Source organism: Ursus arctos, unplaced genomic scaffold, assembly GCF_023065955.2.
Source record: "Ursus arctos isolate Adak ecotype North America unplaced genomic scaffold, UrsArc2.0 scaffold_7, whole genome shotgun sequence".
In the NCBI taxonomy this organism is placed as follows: Eukaryota; Metazoa; Chordata; class Mammalia; order Carnivora; family Ursidae; genus Ursus; species Ursus arctos.
The window spans coordinates 75,877,809-75,896,232 of record NW_026623089.1 but is presented as its reverse complement, the minus strand read 5'-3'; the positions used below and the strand labels follow the sequence as shown (position 1 = coordinate 75,896,232).

The window sequence follows — 18,424 nt, the reverse complement described above, 5'->3', positions numbered from 1 at the left end:
ATGAACTAAACATTCCAATCAGAAGACATATAATGACAGAGTGGATAAAAAACCAAAACCCATCTATATGCTGCCTACAAGAGACTCATTTCAGACCTAAAGACACCTGAAGATTGAAAGTGAGGAGATGGAGAACCATTTACCATGCAGATGGGTACCAAAAGAAAGCCAGGGTAGCAATACTCATGTTGGACAAGAGACAAAGAAGGGCACTATATTATAATAAACGGGACAATCCAACAAGAGGATATAACAATTGCAAACACTTATGCACCCAAGATGGGGGCACCCAAATACATAAAGCAGTTAATAACAAGTATAAAGGTAATAATTGGTAGTAATACAATAATAGCAGGAGACTTTAACACCTCACTTATATCAATGGACAAATCATTCAAACAGAAAATCAACAAGGAAACAGTCAGTTTGAATGACACACTGGACCAGATGGATTTAACAGACATTCAGAACATTCCATCCTAAAACAGCAGAATACATATTTTTTTCAAGTGCACACAGAACATTCTCCAGATCACATCACACGTTAGGCTATAAAACAAGTCTCACAAATTCAAAAAGATCAAAGTCATACCAGGCATCTCTTCTGACCACAGCACTATGAAACTAGAAATCAGCCACAAGAAAAAAATCTGGAAAGAGCACAAACACATGGAGATTAAGTAACATGCTACTAAACAATGAATGAGTCAACTAAGAAATCAAAAAAGAAATAAAAAATTGCATGGAGACAAATGCAAATGAAAACACAGCAGTTCAAAATCTGTGGGGTGCAGCAAAAGTGGTTATAAGAGGGAAGTTTATAGCAATACAGGCCTACCTCAAGAAGCAAGAAAAGTCTCAAACAGCCTAAGGTTATACCTAATGGAGCTAGGAAAAGATGAATAAAAATATGTAAATAAATAAATAAAATAAAAACCCAAACCTAGCAAAAGAAAAGAAATAATAAAGATTAGAGCAGGAAAAAAATGACATAGGGAAAAAAAAGAAAAGACAATAGAGCAGTTCAATGAAACCATGAGATGGTTCTTTCAAAAGATCAACAAAATCGATAAACCTCTAGCCAGACTCATAAAGAAAGAGAGAGAACCCAAATACACAAAATCACTAATGAAAGAGGAGAAATAACAATGAACACCACAGAAATACAAACAATTTTAACAGAATATTATGAAAATCTACATGCCAACAAATTGGACAACCTGGAAGAAGTAGATAAATTCTTAGAAGCATGTAACTTCCCAAAAGCAAAGCAGGAAGAAATAGAAAATTCGAACAGACCAATTACAAGCAATATAATTGAATCCATAATCAAAAAACTCCCAACAAACCAAAGTCCAGGACCAGATGACTTCACAGGTGAATCGTACCGAGTATTTAAAGAATAGTACCTATTCTCTCAACCTATTTCCAAAAAATAGAAGAGGAAGGAAAACTTCCAAATTCCTTCTATGAGGCCAACATTACCCTGATACTGAAACCAGATGAAGACCCCACTAAAATAAAGAACTCTAGGCTAATATCTCTCGTGAATATAGATGTAAAAATCCTCAACGTTAGCAAACTGAACCTAACAATACATATAAAAAATCATACACCATGATCAAGTGGAATTTATTCCCAGGATGTAAGGGTGGTTCAATATTCACAAAATATCAACATAATACATCACATTATTAGAGAAAGGATAAGAATATGTGATCATTTCAATAGATCAAAAAAGGATTTGACAAAGTACAGCATCGAAAACTGAGACCTTTTCCCCTAAGGTCAGGAAAAAGACAGGGATGTCCACTCTCACCACTTTTATTCAACATAGGACTACAAGTCTTAGCTGCAGCAATTAGACAGCATAAAGAAATAAAAGGCATCCAAATGGATAAGTAATAAAACTCTCACTATTTGTAGATGACATGATACTATATATAGAAAACCCTAAGTACTTCACCAAAAAAACTGTTAGAATAAGTGAATTCAGTAAAGTTGCAGGATACAAAATCAATATACAGAAATCTGTTGCATCCTTATACTCTAATAATGAAGCAACAGAAAGGGAAATTAAGAAAAGAATCCCATATGCAGTTGCACCAAAAACAAGAAAATATCTAGGAATAAAGCTAACCAAAGAGATGAAAGATTTAACCTCTGAAAACTATAAAACACTGATGAAAGAAATTCAAGACAATGCAAAAAAAAAAAAAAAAAAAAGGAAAGACATTCCATGCTCAGGGATTGGAAGAATACTGTTAAAATGTCTATATTGCCCAAAGCAATCTGCAGATACAATGCAATCCCTATCAAAACACAGCATTTTTACATAACTACAATAATCCTAAGATTGTATGAGATCACAAAGACCCTGAATAGCCAAAGCAATTTTGAAAAGGAAAAAAAAAAAGAACTAGAGGTATCACATTTCCTGATTTCAGATTATATTACAAAGTGGTACTAAGTAAAATAGCACAGTAGTGGCATAAAAATAGACACATAGCTCAGTGGAATAGAAAACCCAGAAATGAACCCACAATTATAAGTCAATTAATCTCCAACGAAGGAAGTATGAATATACAATGAATACACAATGAGAAAAAGACAGTCTCTTCAAAAAATGGCATTGGGAAAACTGGAAGGCTACATGCAAAAGAAGGAAACGAGACCACTTTCTTACACCGGACACAAATATAAACCACAAATGGATTAAACACCTAAATGTGAGACCCGAAACCATAAAAATCCTAGAAGAAAGCACAGGTAGTAATCTGACATTGGCTGTAGCAACATTTTTCTAGATTTGTCTCCTGGGGCAAGGGATACAAAAGCGAGAATAAACTATGGGGACTGCATAAAAAGTTTCTGCACAGCAAAGGAAACACACAAAGAATACACAAAGAATGTGTACAACACCCAAAAAATAAACAATCCAATTAAAAAATGGGCAGAAGACATGAATAGACATTTCTCCAGAGAAGACATCCAAATGGCCAACAGACACATGAAAAGCTGCTCAACATCACTCATCAGGGAAATGCAAATCAAAACCGCAATGAAATATCACCTCATATTTTTCAGAAAGGCTAAAATACAAAAACACAAGAAACAAGCATTGGCAAGTATGTGGAGAAAAAGGAACCCTCGTGCACTGTTGGTGGGAATGCAAACTGGTGAAAACCATGGTGGAAAACAGTATGGAGGTACCTCAAAAAATTAAAAATAGAAATACCATATGACACAGTAATCATACTGCTGGGTATTCAACCGAAAAATATAAAAACACTGATTTGAAACAATACATGCATGTCTATGTTAATAGCAGCCTTAACTATAATAACCAAATTATGGAAAAGCCCAAGTGTCCATTGACTGATGAATGGATAAAGAAGACGTGGTGTATATACATGATGGAATATTACTCAGCCATCAAAAAGAATGAAATCTTGCCATTTGCAACTGCATGAGTGGAGCTAGCCGAATATAATGCTAGGCGAAATAGGCCAGTCAGAGAAAGACAAATACCAGATGATTTCACTCATATGTGGAATTTAAGAAACAAAACAAATGAGCAAGTGAGTGAGAGAGAGAAAGAGAAACCAAGAAACAGACTCTTACCTCTAGAAAACAAACTGATGGTTGTCAGAAGGGAGGGGCAGGGGCATGGGGGATGGGTGAAATAGGTGATGGGGATTAAAGAGTGCATTTCTCATAAGGAAAGGAAAAAAAAAACACACACCAGTGCTTCCTTTGTATGAACACTACTTTGTCACGAAATGCATTTTTAATACATTGGTATTTTTGATTTACCATGGTTATATTTCAGATATTTGTGTCTATAGCCTCAAGAAAGTAGCCTGTAATTTTCTGTACTATTTTTGCGTTTCTTATACAGCCTAAGAAGTGTGGTCAAGTCTTCTCTTCCAGAGAATAGAAATATAGAAATAGATGCCTATATAGTCTATCTCATGTAAATTTAAAAATTAAAAGAAGCCATTTCCACCCATCAGATTTACAGATTAAAATGATAAAATTAAAAAAATGTTGGTTAAAATATATAGCAATGTAAAGTTCTTATATCCTGCTGGTACAATGTGAATTATTACAACTTCGTAGAACAATCTTGAATTATTTAATAAAGTTGAAAATGTTCATAGTCTACAACTCAACAACTCCACATTGGCATATATTTTCAGAAAAAATTCTACACATGTTCACTAGGAGATACATGTAAGGATGCCCACATAAGCATTTTGAAATAGCAAAAAAATTAGAAATTCAAATATTCATCACATGGACAATGGGCCATTAAATCTGACATACTTGAACAATGGAATATTATACTGATGTGAAAAGAAACATATTAACTAAACTTAATATGGATGAGTCTCACAAACAAGGATTACTGAAACTTCCTACGAACACAGTTTGAAAATATTTACATATTTTTTTCTTAAAGTTAAATAATTTTCATTTCTGAGGAAATAAACAGGTTAGGTTATTTGGACCAACCCTCTTAAAATGTTTTTTCTGTTGAATAAATATATATATAATATATATATTATATATAATATATATATTATATATACTATATATGATACATGATATATATTTATATGTGATATATGGTATATATATATGACATATAAAAATGATATATATGTGATATGATATATGATATATATAATTTTCTTCTTAAATGTCTCCAAGAGTTGACAAGAGACTAAGAAAAAACTAAGCCCAAATCCAAGGGAAATAGGAACCATGAGAAGCAAATGGGTCACTGAAGCTATGATTGTCTGGAGAAAACAGTCTGGTGAAGCTCAACTTTGGTTTAAGGACCACCCGGGACAAGGGAACTAGTGAAGGCACATCAGCTTCCAACTAAATAAATGATGTTTGAAACATAGGTGGTAAATATGCACAACCCATCACGTCCTGCTCTTTATCTAAGCTCTTGGGGTCGTTTGTGTGGCTTGTATCTGGACGGTGGGAATATTTCGTCAGGCTGAGCCTGTTTCGCGCCTGTGTGGTTAGTGGAATCACATTTTCCCCTTGAATTTAACCACAGTGGGAGTCATGGAAATCGGCAGACATGAAAACTCAAGGCTGGGTTAAAACTGAAGCAGAAGGTCGTTTTAGTTTAACAAATATAATTTGTACGAGGGTAAGAATAGTTTAACAGTGGGTTATGCATCAGATTTAATAACAGATTGATTAGTAAAAAGCACATAGACCATGATGCATTCTCCTTTGTCAAATCCTGGCTGAATCACACCGTATGTTTGCTATGGATACAAGAGTTCAGCAAAAACCAGTAAAAACGTCTGTAAGAATCAACTGGCTAAAGGATATTGCAATAATGAATATATTTTATTAATTGCAAATTGTGTGCTGCATATCCTGTATATCAGTAAAATTTACAACATGCATATGTCTGTGCATATATATTTATGCATTTTTTTAAAGTGCTGCTTCTTCACAGGTTACCAGCACGCCGTTAATGCTTGGCACCAATTTCACAAGCCCTCCTGCTAATTCTTTCGATCAGGAAGTCCGAGCAAGGGCGATCTGTCCCAAACCTAGCTCTGTATCAGAATCATCTGGGACATTAAAATATAATAATAAATATTCCTGGGCTCTGCAACAGACATACAGAATGGGAACGAGGAGCAAAGCTCTGAGAAGATGGGTGTATGTGTAATGTCGTGTCTGGGGTGAGGAGATGTTAACCTAGCTTTCCAAAGCTTGGGGAAACACTGAATTTGGAATTAACTTTTTTTTTTGGAAGATTTTATTTATTTATTTTAGAGAGAGAGAGAGAGAGAGATAGCACAAGCAGGAGAGGCAGAGGCGGAGAGAGAATCTCAAGCAGGCTGCGCGAAGTGCGGAGCCCAGTGTGGGGCTCGGTGCCAGGACCCTGAGCTCAGTACCTGAGCGAAACCAAGAGTCAGAGGCTTAACTGACTGCGCCACCCAGGCACCCCTGGAATTCACTTCTAACCAGAGGCAGAAAATGAGGAATTTGGAGTTTGAAAGGTGACAGACCAGGTTGGTGGGAACTGAGGATTGCTGGTGAAATTTTGCAAAGCGTAGCCTAAAGACGACCTGTGTTACACTTGGCCTGGAGAGAGTGTTAAAACAGGAGTCACTAGGGCGCCTGGGTGGCTCAGTCCGGGAAGCGTCTGCCTTCAGCTCAGGTCATGATCCTGGGGTCCTGGGATCCGGCCCTGCATCAGGCTCCCTGCTCACCGGGAAGTATGCTTCTCCCTCTCCCTCTGTCTAAAATAAATGAACAAAACCTTTACAAAACAAAACAAAACAAAACAAAACAAAACAAAACAAAACAAAACAGACAGACAAAAAACCCTGAGTCACTAAACTGACCCCACACCTCTGCAATCAATCAAAAGAGCGAGGAGAGAGGTCTGGGAACCTGCATTTTAACATGTATCCTCAGGGTTGTTTTGTTTGTTACCTGCACAACAGTTCAAGAATCCGAGAACTGCAGAGTTCTTAGTGCTCTTTTTCAGGAAAATAAACACCTATTGACTGATACTTGCTTTTTATTGCCTACAAAAACAGGGAAGGAGTCTATTATTTTCTCTCTTGTCTCTTACACATTTACAAGTAAAAGCTCCACTTATCTACTTTCTTATTTGTTTTTCTAACCTCATCTATTAATAAAACCATAGCAACGTAATTTTCCAAATAAATTTAGGACTTTGCCTAGAAATCAAGATCTATAAAAACAGAGCAAGCTGCATGCTTTAGACCCTTAGATGTCACAGCTCTAGCCAACAGTCCTCTCCTAAAATTATCGGCAAATGCTAATGATCATAGTAAATGATATTAACAGAAAGGGGTAGGGGACCAACTTGTGGTAGAAAGCTCATTAGCCATTAGACTCTTTGACACTTTCAGACCTTCTAAGTTTGTGGCTAAGTGGAATCTACAAAGCTACTGATATTTGCAAAGTGCACTGTTAAACATAGAGCTTGCCTGAAGACTGCTTTTCTTATAAATAGCACCAGCTGGATAGAAGTAATAATGTGAAAAGAAAATGGTAGAGAATACAGCTCAATCAAAAAAGGTGGGCAGGGTCTAATCAAAACAATGGCATTATGAAAAAGCTTGAGGTTAATTTGCTTCTTTAAAGTCGTTCTTTTTTAAAAAAAAATTTTAAATTTTAATTAAATTAATTAACATATAGTGTAGTATTGGTTTCAGAGGTACAGGTCTGTGATTCATCAGTCTTATGTAACACCCAGTTCTTACTACATCATGTGCCTTCCTTAATGTCCATCACCCAGTTACCCCATCTCTCCATCCTCACCCCCTCCAGCAACCCTCAGTTTGTTTCCTATGATTAGGAATCTCTTATGGTTTGTCTCCCTCTTTGGTTTTGTGTTGTTTTATTTTTTCCTCTCCTCCTCTATGATCCTCTGTTTTGTTTCTTAAATTCCACATATCAGTGAGATAATATAATTGTCTTTCTCTGGTTGTAAAGTCATTCTTATATATTGTACACTATAGTACTAAAACGATAGTATGCAATTTTATACTTAGCATCTAACCTATAGCAATGAATTTAGTACATAAAAATATTTATTGAATTGAATGTTTAGAAATAACATTCTCACACATCTTTCAGAATCCTTTATTCTTTAGAAGATATCCTAATTGCAGAGAAACATTTTTCGTTTGGTTTTGTTTTCTGTGAGGACTTCTCTTTAAGAAAAATGAGCTGTAAGAAAAACCTTGGGAGTAGTTTAGAATTATTAACTGCAAAATAATAACAATGCAGAACTATAACTAATAATTTTAACGGATACATATATTAAACTTCCAGTATGTTGTTTTACTAATTTTTCTGCTTTTTCTACTTGTGCATGTTGGCTCTAAAGAAATGGAAGTATTAAATAGCGTATTATAACTATTATTTCACCTGCGATTATAGCTTTGTATCTTAAACCTGGAATGATTAATAGTTTCTCAAATAGGTGAGTAATATTCTCTTATATTTTTATTCTCCATGGATAATTACACATGGATGGTCTTGTCTACGATTTGTTTGGGCTAGAATTTCCCCATAATATATTTCTAATAATCCTGAGACCTTGACATTTTTATCTGGGAATGCCACAGAGAGCCTTTCAACTTCAGTGGAACTGCATAGACATAAACTTGAGAACCTACATGTTGGATCCCAGTTCTCTTTTTAATTGCAACTTATGAAGAAGTAACTTATTCCATGAACAAAGCATTGTGTAGAACATTAAGAACAAGAGAACACTCAACCTCGAAGAGGCTGGAGCACAGCGAAGTGAAAAGGCTGTACAGTATATAAGTAACTGAACCTGGAAAATAATATTTCTGGAGAGTTAAGTTGAAGGGTTCGTAAATCATTTTAGCTTCCCTACGAAGAACTTCTATGGAAATTCCACCAGGGGGCACCAGAAGAGCGGGGTTTCTCCCACTGAAGGCCAGAAATTGGGGACACAGCGGAGCCTGACGTCCCTAGGAGCTTTAATCTTCCCCTCCGTCGCCTTTCCTCCTACCCCTCTTTAATTAAGTCGGAAAGGCCCTTTATTTATTTGCCCATGAACTGACACAACAAACCAACTGCGCCATTGTAGTGTGAACGGCTTTGCGAGCCGCCGCAGCCGCATGAATGTGCTGAGCACGAAGTCTGCTCAAAGCCCAGCAAACGGACTGTTTGTGAAAATGCCATCCCGGCTCAAGGCTGATTAGGACAGGGGTCCCCGGGCTGTTTGATCTTTACTCATCAAAGCGAATCCCTAAACAAGCTCGGTTTTCCACTCTTGTGCGCGGGCAGCGGGTCGTGACTGCGCGGCGCAAAGGGCAGTCAGCAGCCTGCGGGCACACGTGCACCACCGCAGGCCTCCGGCTGGGGTGTCGCCGGGCTGCGCAGGGTGAGGGGGTGTGCCGGGAGCGGGTACATGCGCAGCGGGGGGTGCAGGGATTGGTGTGTACAGAGTGGGGGTGCAGGAATGGGTGCACGCTCACTGGGGTGCAGGGAGGGATGCACACGCAGCTGGGATGCAGGGAGTGGGTGCGCACACAGGTGGCCCCCAGCTCGCCTTGAGGGTGGTGGTGAACCTGGCCTGGATTACACATCCTTCTCTCCCGCCACAGTTCTGCTTCTGGGCTACCTCCATGGTCCCTTGGGGTCTAAAACAGGGTCTTGGAACCCTAAAGAGCTTTCCAGGTCCTGCTTTGTTTCCCACCTCTGGGTCCCATTCCAACTCCCTAGTTTGAAATTTAAAGGATGGTTGGAAAAATTCAGCTCTAAAGCATTAGGGTCAGTTTTGTGAAGGCAAATAATTTCCTACTCTCCAGCGTGTGCTTGCTCTCCGTGGATGTGAGCTTGAGGGTAGAACTGCAAATTAACAGTGATGGAATTGCACCTGTCACTTATTTTTGGTTTTGGATTTTTCTGTATTTACTACATTTTCTCCTAGAATATCTGACTTAATTTAGAAATACACACGGGAGCAACTGGGTGGCTCAGTGGATTAAGTGTTTGCATTAGGCTGAGGTCATGGTCCCAGGGTCCCTGCCTCCAGCTCCCTGATCAGTGGGGAGTCTGCTTCTCCCTCTTACTCTCCCTCTGTGCTCTCTTTCTTTCAAATGAATAAATAAAATCTTTTTTAAAAATTTAAAAAGATTTGAAAAAAATATATGTGTATATCTCCATCTTAAAAAAAAAAAAAAACACCTGATTCAAGTATTCACTTATTTTAAGAGATTTAAGCTCTTGTTTTCTTTGAAAACACTTATTCGAAATCAAAATACAGCATTGATGTCTCTAGTATTACTTTAGGCTGCCTGAAAAATGGGCCTCTTACAGGATATTAATCAGAATATGAAAGTCCTTGTCCTGGCAGTGATTTTTTTTTTCTTTGAGAGAGAGAGAGAGAGAGAGAGGCTTGCCTAGTCAGAAGGGGCCTCTCCACCTCCCACTTCCATTTTATAAATGAAAGACCAACACCAACACTAGAATTAAATGGCTTGACCAAGCTGCCATGTTTTAGGTTGTCACAGAAGTCCCCAGTACACAGAATCCCAGCCCCAGTCTCCTGATCCCATGGCAAAATACCTTTCCTGGCCACCATCCTCGGAGGGCACCTGCATTGTAAAGGAGGCAATAATAGGAATTGAGAGACATGAGGGAAAATGACATTTCTCTAGGTCTGGAGTCTGTTTTAAAAGGATCTTGTATCCTGCTTTCTGCTGCCATTGGCCAATATTTATGGTTGGAAATGTCAAATCCTTTAGAAGGGATGCTAAGGGGACCGTTTTGCAGTCTCTGTAACTATATACCGCAGCCCTCTCTCTGTGTCAGGACATCAGAAAAGATCCTCTGTGGTTTTTCATCAAAAGTTTCTGGGTCCTGGGCTCTACCCTCAGATTAGTTTTTAATGTCTTGCTCCTGTGAAAGCCATCTTCTGAGCTAGGGTGGAAAGCTACCACGGAGCCTGATTTATCTGGGCTGGCCATCTCCACTGACCAAATAAACATAAGCATTGTCAAATCTTGCCTTCTCTTTGTACTGAGGAGGGCAGAAAAGCCTAAGCCAGCCTCTGGGGAGTCTTAACATGGGCCTGGCCTAAAAGCCCTTTTAAACATCATGAAAAGCATTAAGACCAAAATCTTTTAAAGGCCAATGAGGAAGTCTTAACTTTTTTTTTTTTTTTTTTACTAAACTCAGGAAAGAGGAATTCCTACTATAAATTTAAGATCGGTACCAGCATAAATGTTGACAACAGTCACCATAAGGAATGACATTTATTTAATGTTTTCCTAGTAAAGTACAATTAAATGATAAAAGATCTGCTTCCTTTCATTTAACAAAGAGAAAGAATGAAAGAAAGAGGGAAGGGAGGGAGGGGAGGAGGAAAGAAGGGAGGGAATTAAACATGCAGCAGTCACAGAAGAATCTGAAATGACAGAGATGGAGAGATCATTTGCAACTAGGCACGGTGTTTCTGTGGGCTTCCTGGCAGATGAAGAGAGTGCTCAGTGCTTGTAATGTGAGGAATGCCCATGCTCCCACGCCACTGATGAGCTAGGAGGTTTGATTCCACATCGGTTCACATACTCCATCTGTTAAAAAATCGAATATAGCAAACCTATTGTATGCATTATGAGAATATTTCAACAGATGAAATAGGAGTTAGGGGTCCCTCCAGAGCTAAATACACTACTTTTAATAAATGAAATACAGCGGCCCTGACTCCCCCCACCTCTGCCACTTAGCTCAGAGTCATCAGAGCCCTCCCTGCCCTGAGGCTTGTTGTCACCATTTCTGGACCTTTTTCTGTCTTCCCCATGACCTCATGTGTGCCAAAATATGACCTGTTTGGGAAAAATGTTTACCCCCACGCCCATGTAATATTTGCTTCTCCCAACTGCTTATAGACAGAAAGCTTTCTGAGGACAGGAATGCCTTCAAGGCTGCACGGTATACTCTCCGAGGTACTAAAGTAGCATTTTGCATATAATGGGCGTTCACTAAATTTTAATCGGCTGCTGGTAACACAATGAACCCCAGTTTACCTCCTTACCAATCCTGCTCTTTTGTTCCCAGTGAGGAAACTCAATCAAGGTAAGGATTTTCAAATGGAAACTCCACTGAAACAAATCCTTTTTCCCACTTGGAACCAAGAGTTGGCTTCCTACATACTTGGCCCTCTCTAAGGCCTTCCTGGGGGGTGCTCTTCTGTATAACTTGCCACCCCTCCCCCCACTCAGTTATTTGAAGATGACATGAGCACTCACATCTGATCCCAGGGCACCAAGTTCCCTGCTTAGCACATAGTAGAAACTCAGATATTCGCCGATTCGTTATTTGCTTTTAGATCACAAAGTCAGGAGCAGCATGGAAAGTAGGGAAGGAGATAGAAACCAGTCTGCTCTTGAAGCCCTAGTCTTGTCTTAGCTCCCCTAACTCAACACAACATTCTCAATGAATATTAAACCATGACAGATATATATATTCAGGATTTGAGATTGAATTTAGGCAACATGTCTTTTTGTTAAAGTTTTGTTTGTTTTTTTGCTAATGAGATTTTTTCCTTTTTTGCCCCAGACAATAGTTTCATTTGTGAATCCAAGCTCTTAATGAAGTAAATTTGTTAAATATGTTAACAACATTACCATCTCTTTCAAAAAGAGGAAAAGAGATTCGCTGTAAGTATGGCACAGCATATTTTTAGAAATATTTGAATAGGATAATAGGACTAAGAAGAAACATTTTTACCCTCCCCGAGGTCAGGGGATTCTTCCCCTGAATTTCAAATTCATAACAATTTAAGACACACTGCAGATTTTCTATTACATTGAAGGCGCTCAACACATCAGTTATTGACATTATTATCATATGCTGCAAGTGATAGTATGACACCTAAAATCCCCTATAGCTTTACCCTGTTATCCTATAATACCTCTCCATCTATACCAACTTCAGTGGGGCCATATCTGCCCAAGAGAGACCTGGTTTATTGCTTCTTCTCAATAAAATGTTCCTCGACTTGTTTCTTAGTCTCATTTAAAAAAGAAAAAATATATAGAAGCAGCTTCCCCTTTGTTTCCAAGTTTCAATTTATGACAAAAATTTCTAGAGTTGTAGCCAAGTCTAGATCATTGTACGTGTTCATAATAAACCTAAAAAAATAGGTGGGCTTTAATCCATATTAGAATTTCAAGAAGGAATTACCAATAAACCAGAGGAAATTTCATAGGACAGATGGGATTTGGGACGAGTGAAATACCGGTGTAATTAGAGGCATTACTAAAGAATTGTTTGGAAGATGTTCTTAATAGGACCTCTGACACCCAAGGAACTAAAATTCAGACCATTACAAACTTTTTTTTTAACCCTTCCCCCTCCTAACTTTAGGATTATAGGACTTCAAGACTCTCGTGGGCTGTACTTGGTGGTGGCCCCGGTCATGAACACAGGTCTACGTGTAGAGTATTAAGTACCACAGAGGTGAAGGAGCACAAAATTAATATATCCTAGTCTTATTCAACAGTGATTATTCAACCATCTCTTCCTTTTCCAAAGTTTCATGGCAGTTGTCCATTTCCTGATACTATGTAATTGCGGTACTTTATCTTTTATTATTACTATAATTAGGACAGTCTCGTAAGTATTTATACTCACTGCGCCTCCACACCCCCCCCAAAGAGCCACAACGTAGAGGGCTTCCCAGAGGCGTTCGTTTGTTAAATAATTTCCACTGTATAAGCAGGACAGCATTCTTACACGCCAGCGGGACTTTATTATTTTTCTACAGGAACCTAAATCATGTCGAAGTCACTCACGTTCTGGCTCACTTTCAGTTTTCGTTTTCGTGCAGCTAGTCTTAGCTCCCTGGAGGGGTATTATTCCCTGGTCCCGGGACGCTCTGACTTGGGATACTCAGGGCAAGTCAGGCGCTGAGCCCTAAGGCTCGCTCCCCTCGCTGCGCTGACCGGGCCACCCCCCCGCCCCGAGCAAGGCCAGCAGGGAAGGACCACGGACCCAGCCCGTGGACTCTGACCGATTCCGCTCTGGCCACTTTGATCTCGCAAGTCTGCCTAATCAAGTTCATCTACTGAGCGCGACTGCTCGGATTCAAAGAGCGGCATTAAATAGTTTGATTATCGATAGTCACTTCCCTCTCCCCTCCACCCCTGATCTAATTTCCAAACGCCAGTCTCTCGCCTCCCTCTCTAAACTTCCCATCAAAAGAGAATTAGCTCTTCTTCCTTCTTACCCTCGTTTGATGTGCAAATTTCCTTCTCTTTGCACATTTTTCTCGCGGTGGCGGCGGGATGGGGGTGGGGTGTGGAGGAAGGAAGGGGGGGGGGCAAAGCTGAACCAACTTAAACGGAGGACCTCTCTCTAAATCTGCAAACCGTGGGTCTGAAAGTTCAGTTAATCAGCAACTTGCACCGGCCACCCGGCCCTCTCGCTGGGACGTTTTGAGAGAGACTTTGAATTACCGGTTGGGCTGTTATTTCACCCCGAACGCTATTTAACGGTGCACAATAAATGAGTACGGACTGGCATAAGGGAGACAGGAGGAAAGTGGTTTTGCACAGCATTACAATCCCGCTCTGAAAAGTAGTTCGGAGCCCGCGAGTGCAACCCCTGCTGCAGCGGGGCGGGCGCCGGGGTCCCAGATTCCTCCCTCTGCGCGCCTCTGTGGATGCGGTCCGCGCTCGCGCTCTCCGGCACCCGCGCCCCGAAGGGAGCTGGGCCAGGGGACTGGTTGCGCCGGGGAGGGCGGGGTAGGGAGGGCCAAGCCCCCCCTCGTGTACACACACACACACACACCCTCCAGCCCCTCCCAGCGCTTTGAAATCCCATCCTCGCTTTGTTGTCTCCCCCGAGGGGCCGGGATGCTCGGAGCCGGCGGTATAAAGACGGCGGCCGCGGCGGTGGCGGCGCAGAGCTGCGCCTGCAGTCGGGACTCGGGGACCGCGGGAGGCGCTCGGAGGCCGGACTGCTGCCGTGCCGGCGCGGCTTCCAGCGGCCACCCTTGCACAGGGACATTCCTGCCTTGTCTCGGTACCTTCCCCGGACAACTTCTGCGATGACGGCCCTGGGCGCAGTGGGAGCCGCCCGGGTCTTGGCCGCCCTGATAGCGGTGGCCCTCTGTGGTCACCTTCAGCTCGGAGTGAGCGCCACCTTGAACTCAGTTCTCGTCAACTCAAACGCCATCAAGAACCTGCCCCCGGCGCTGGGCGGCGCTGCCGGGCACCTGGGCTCCGCCGTGAGCGCCTCTCCAGGGATTCCTTACGAGGGCGGGAACAAGTACCAGACCTTTGACAACGACCCGGTGAGCAGGGTCTCGGGGAGCCTGGGACGCTGGGACCCCGAAGGGGGTCTCAGGTGGGGGGGAGCACGGAGAACTTGTTGAGTGTGTGGAGTTTGGGGCTCAGTCGGGAAGTCTGCCTCTGGGAGTCCTGGGCACAGCAGCTTCGGAGAGGTGCACGCAGAGGGCCGGTGATGAGCGTCCGGGTCCGGGAGCTTGCGGACCTGGAGGCGCAGGTGCCTCACCCTCTGCCTGGCCCTTCCCCGCAGCCGTACCCGTGCGCTGAGGATGAGGAGTGCAGCACGGAGGAGTACTGCGCCAGCCCCAGCCGCGGAGGGGGCGCGGGCGCGGGCGCGCAAATCTGTCTGGCCTGCAGGAAGCGCCGAAAACGCTGCATGCGTCACGCTATGTGCTGCCCCGGGAATTACTGCAAAAACGGTGAGTCCTGTAGCTCCCTTTCTGATTCAAAGCGTCCCGCATTTGGCCTCCTACGGATGGGAGGAAAAGGCCTGTGGCTTTGCTAACCCTGCGGCGCCACCTGCGAATGGGTGCTCATCCTGCAAGGTTCCCCAGAAATCTTGAGAGTGTTTAATCTGGGAGGTCGTGGGGCGCCTTGTCTTCCTCCGTGCCCCTGGCCTGCCTAACAGGAGGGCGTAACACAGAGTGAACCCTTCCCTGAACATCAATTGACATCAATTGAGAAAGATGGGGAAGAAGGTGAAAACTATACAGAGAGCCCAAGGAAACCAGCACTGGTTTTAGCGGCCCTCTGTTTTTCTTACAGTGTCTCCCATGGCGCTACCACCCTGGCCCCCCCTCCTGATCCCTGTTAAAACTGGTGTCTGCCAGAAGACACTGATTTATCTGTGCTGGCCACCCTTAAGGGGGATCTGGATTTGCATCCTGGCCTCTGAATCCATCTCCCTGTCTCCACCTCCTGCTACCTTAAAATAAGTCCTCCGTCGGGAACCACAGATCCACTAAAATTTAATGTCTCAAAGAGGTAGGCTCAGACAGCCAAAGAAGTCTCCAGAAATAAGCCTGAGGGTGGCGACCCTCCTTAGGACCCAGTAATACTCGGAGCCAAACTCAATCTCTGTAATATAGAAATTATACAGTGAAGTAGCTGGTGGGTGAGATTGTAATCTTCCAGGCAGCTGGTGTTGCCTTTGCTTAACTCGGCCTGCCAGTACCCATATAGCACCGAGGGCAGAGAAGTTATTTTTAAAAACGATTTTTAAGTGACTACTTTTATTTCTTACCCCAAGGGTGATATTAACATGGGCAGAAATCTCACTGCCACTACCGCAGTCGGTAGGAAAGTATTTTAAATGGCTATATTGGGGATGTTGCATATGACTGCACAGTGCACGCATTGATGCTTCTGTCCATCTGGGGAGCTTTGCATTAACACTAGGGAGGAAGTTTGGCTTGTGTTTAAAATAGTGTTACCACAACAGGACATCTCAAGTTGGTGCAGGCATAACAGACTGCCACGGTCAAGGCTGTTGCTGGTTAACTACTGGCTGTAATGTGTTACTGCTGTCTCCTGCTTCCTTAGGAATATGTATGCCTTCTGATCACAATCATTTCCACCGAGAGGAAATCGAAGAAACCATTCTTGAAAGCGTTGGTAACGATCACAGCACTGTGGATGGGTATTCCAGAAGAACGACGCTGTCTTCAAAACTGTATCATACCAAAGGTAAAGGACCTTACCATTAATCCTTTGTTAGCATGTCAGGAGTGTCTGTGGGATTTTCTTCATGAAATAATGCAGACCCGGCAGTAACCATGTACTCTCCCTACTGTCTCCTCCTTTCCAGGACAAGAAGGTTCGGTCTGTCTCCGATCATCAGACTGTGCCACAGGGCTGTGTTGTGCTAGACATTTCTGGTCCAAGATCTGTAAACCTGTCCTCAAAGAAGGTCAAGTGTGCACCAAGCACAGGAGAAAAGGCTCCCACGGGCTGGAGATATTCCAGCGTTGTTACTGTGGAGAGGGTCTGTCTTGCCGGATACAGAATGATCACCATCAAGCCAGTAACTCTTCCAGACTCCACACCTGTCAGAGACACTAAGCCAGCCGTCCAAACACCATGGACTCTTCTATAATAGATGCTATGAAAACTTTGTGTGACTTTTGTCAGCTCAATCCTAAAGGATGTACAAATTCTGTGGTTATGATTAAGCATTCCAATAATACCTTCTGAAAATCTGGAGTGTAAGAGCTTTGTTTCTTTATGGAACTCCCCTGTCATTGATTGCAGTAAATTACTGTGTTGTAAATTCTCAGTGTGGCACTTACCTGTAAATGCAACAAAGCTTAATTATTTTTCTAAAGGTGCTGCATGGTCTGTTGTTTCTTTTGTTATGTAAATTTTTGTACACATTGATTATTATCTTGACTCTAATATTCTATATTGAATTGAAATAAATAATTTCAGCTTATACTTTCTAAATGCTTAAACCTTTTCCCTTTTAATTCTAGACTCTAGAATGCAAGGAGCTTTTGGAATGACAAATAATAGGTATCTAAACTTGATCATGGAAATACTAGCTTATTTTCTGAAATGTACTATCTCAGTGGTTAGATTATATTTATCTCTAGGCTGTGATAGTCCTTGAAATAAAATTTAACATTTAATACCATGAAATGTTAAAAGTATAGATAAATTTTGGCATTGTGCTCTTAGAGGGGGTGTGTTTGTGTGTGTATGTGTTCTAAAGGGACAGAAACGTGACCTGTTTCAAGATGATCAGAGGAAGACACTGTCTAAACGTAAGACAGTGTTGGTCAATTCTAGAGTAATTTTAAAGAAATGTGTTCCCCACCGTCAAACTCACATAATCATGGTGTGATCATGAGATTGACTTACATTACTACTTTCAAAAACAGCTTCAAATAAATTAGTATCTACCCAAATGGTTAATAATTCTTGAGCAATAAAGGAAATTTCCCACAAAATACCAGAGCAAAGTAATGGATGGTTATCAGAAAGGGTGTGTGTGTGTGTGTGTGTGTGTGTGTGTGTGTGTGTGTGTTGTAAATACAGTTGACAAATACATGCAGATTTTGTTCCAAATTACTCAGTTTGAAGGATCTTAACTACTATTTAATGCCATGAAGACTTGTTTTAATTACTTTAAGATAATTAAGTAAAAATTGCAAATCCTCTCTCATACTTTATTTCTTTCCCTTATTAGTGAGGTAAATATTTCCCTTTTTGTTTTCCTTAAATCTGTTGATTAGAAGGAGGGTAGAGATAAATTGTTTAAAAAAAAAAAAAACACAGAAATGAGATTTAAAGTGGCTTTGAGTTTTCACTTGCCAGCTTTGGCATTGGCAAATCCGAGACCAGGGAAGGGGGAAGCAAGCGGTCCCAATTTCCACTTACTCTGTAATAGTCTTAAAGTCTGTATCAAAAAAAAAAAAAAAAAAAATCACAAAACACTGCGTTTAACGCACTCTGAAGGACAATGACTCATCAACTGTCCACAAAGTTTCCTTCAGTAACACAGATGTCTGAGAGTGTTTGTTGTTTTTGTCTTCCCGGAAGTGGCTCAATTTCAAGGGGCTCAGCCAAGG

The 18,424-nt window shown here is 41.4% G+C and overlaps 1 protein-coding gene across 1 annotated transcript; it reads left to right on the top strand.

The window, feature by feature from the left end:
* Positions 1-14,407: 14,407 nt before the first annotated feature.
* DKK1 (dickkopf WNT signaling pathway inhibitor 1) lies at positions 14,408-17,485 on the top strand. The gene is made up of 4 exons (XM_026504117.4): positions 14,408-14,860; positions 15,106-15,274; positions 16,398-16,541; positions 16,663-17,485. The coding sequence occupies exons 1-4, from the start codon at positions 14,615-14,617 to the stop codon at positions 16,914-16,916; spliced, it is 813 nt and encodes a 270-aa protein (XP_026359902.1). The 5' UTR covers positions 14,408-14,614; the 3' UTR covers positions 16,917-17,485.
* Positions 17,486-18,424: the final 939 nt, after the last annotated feature.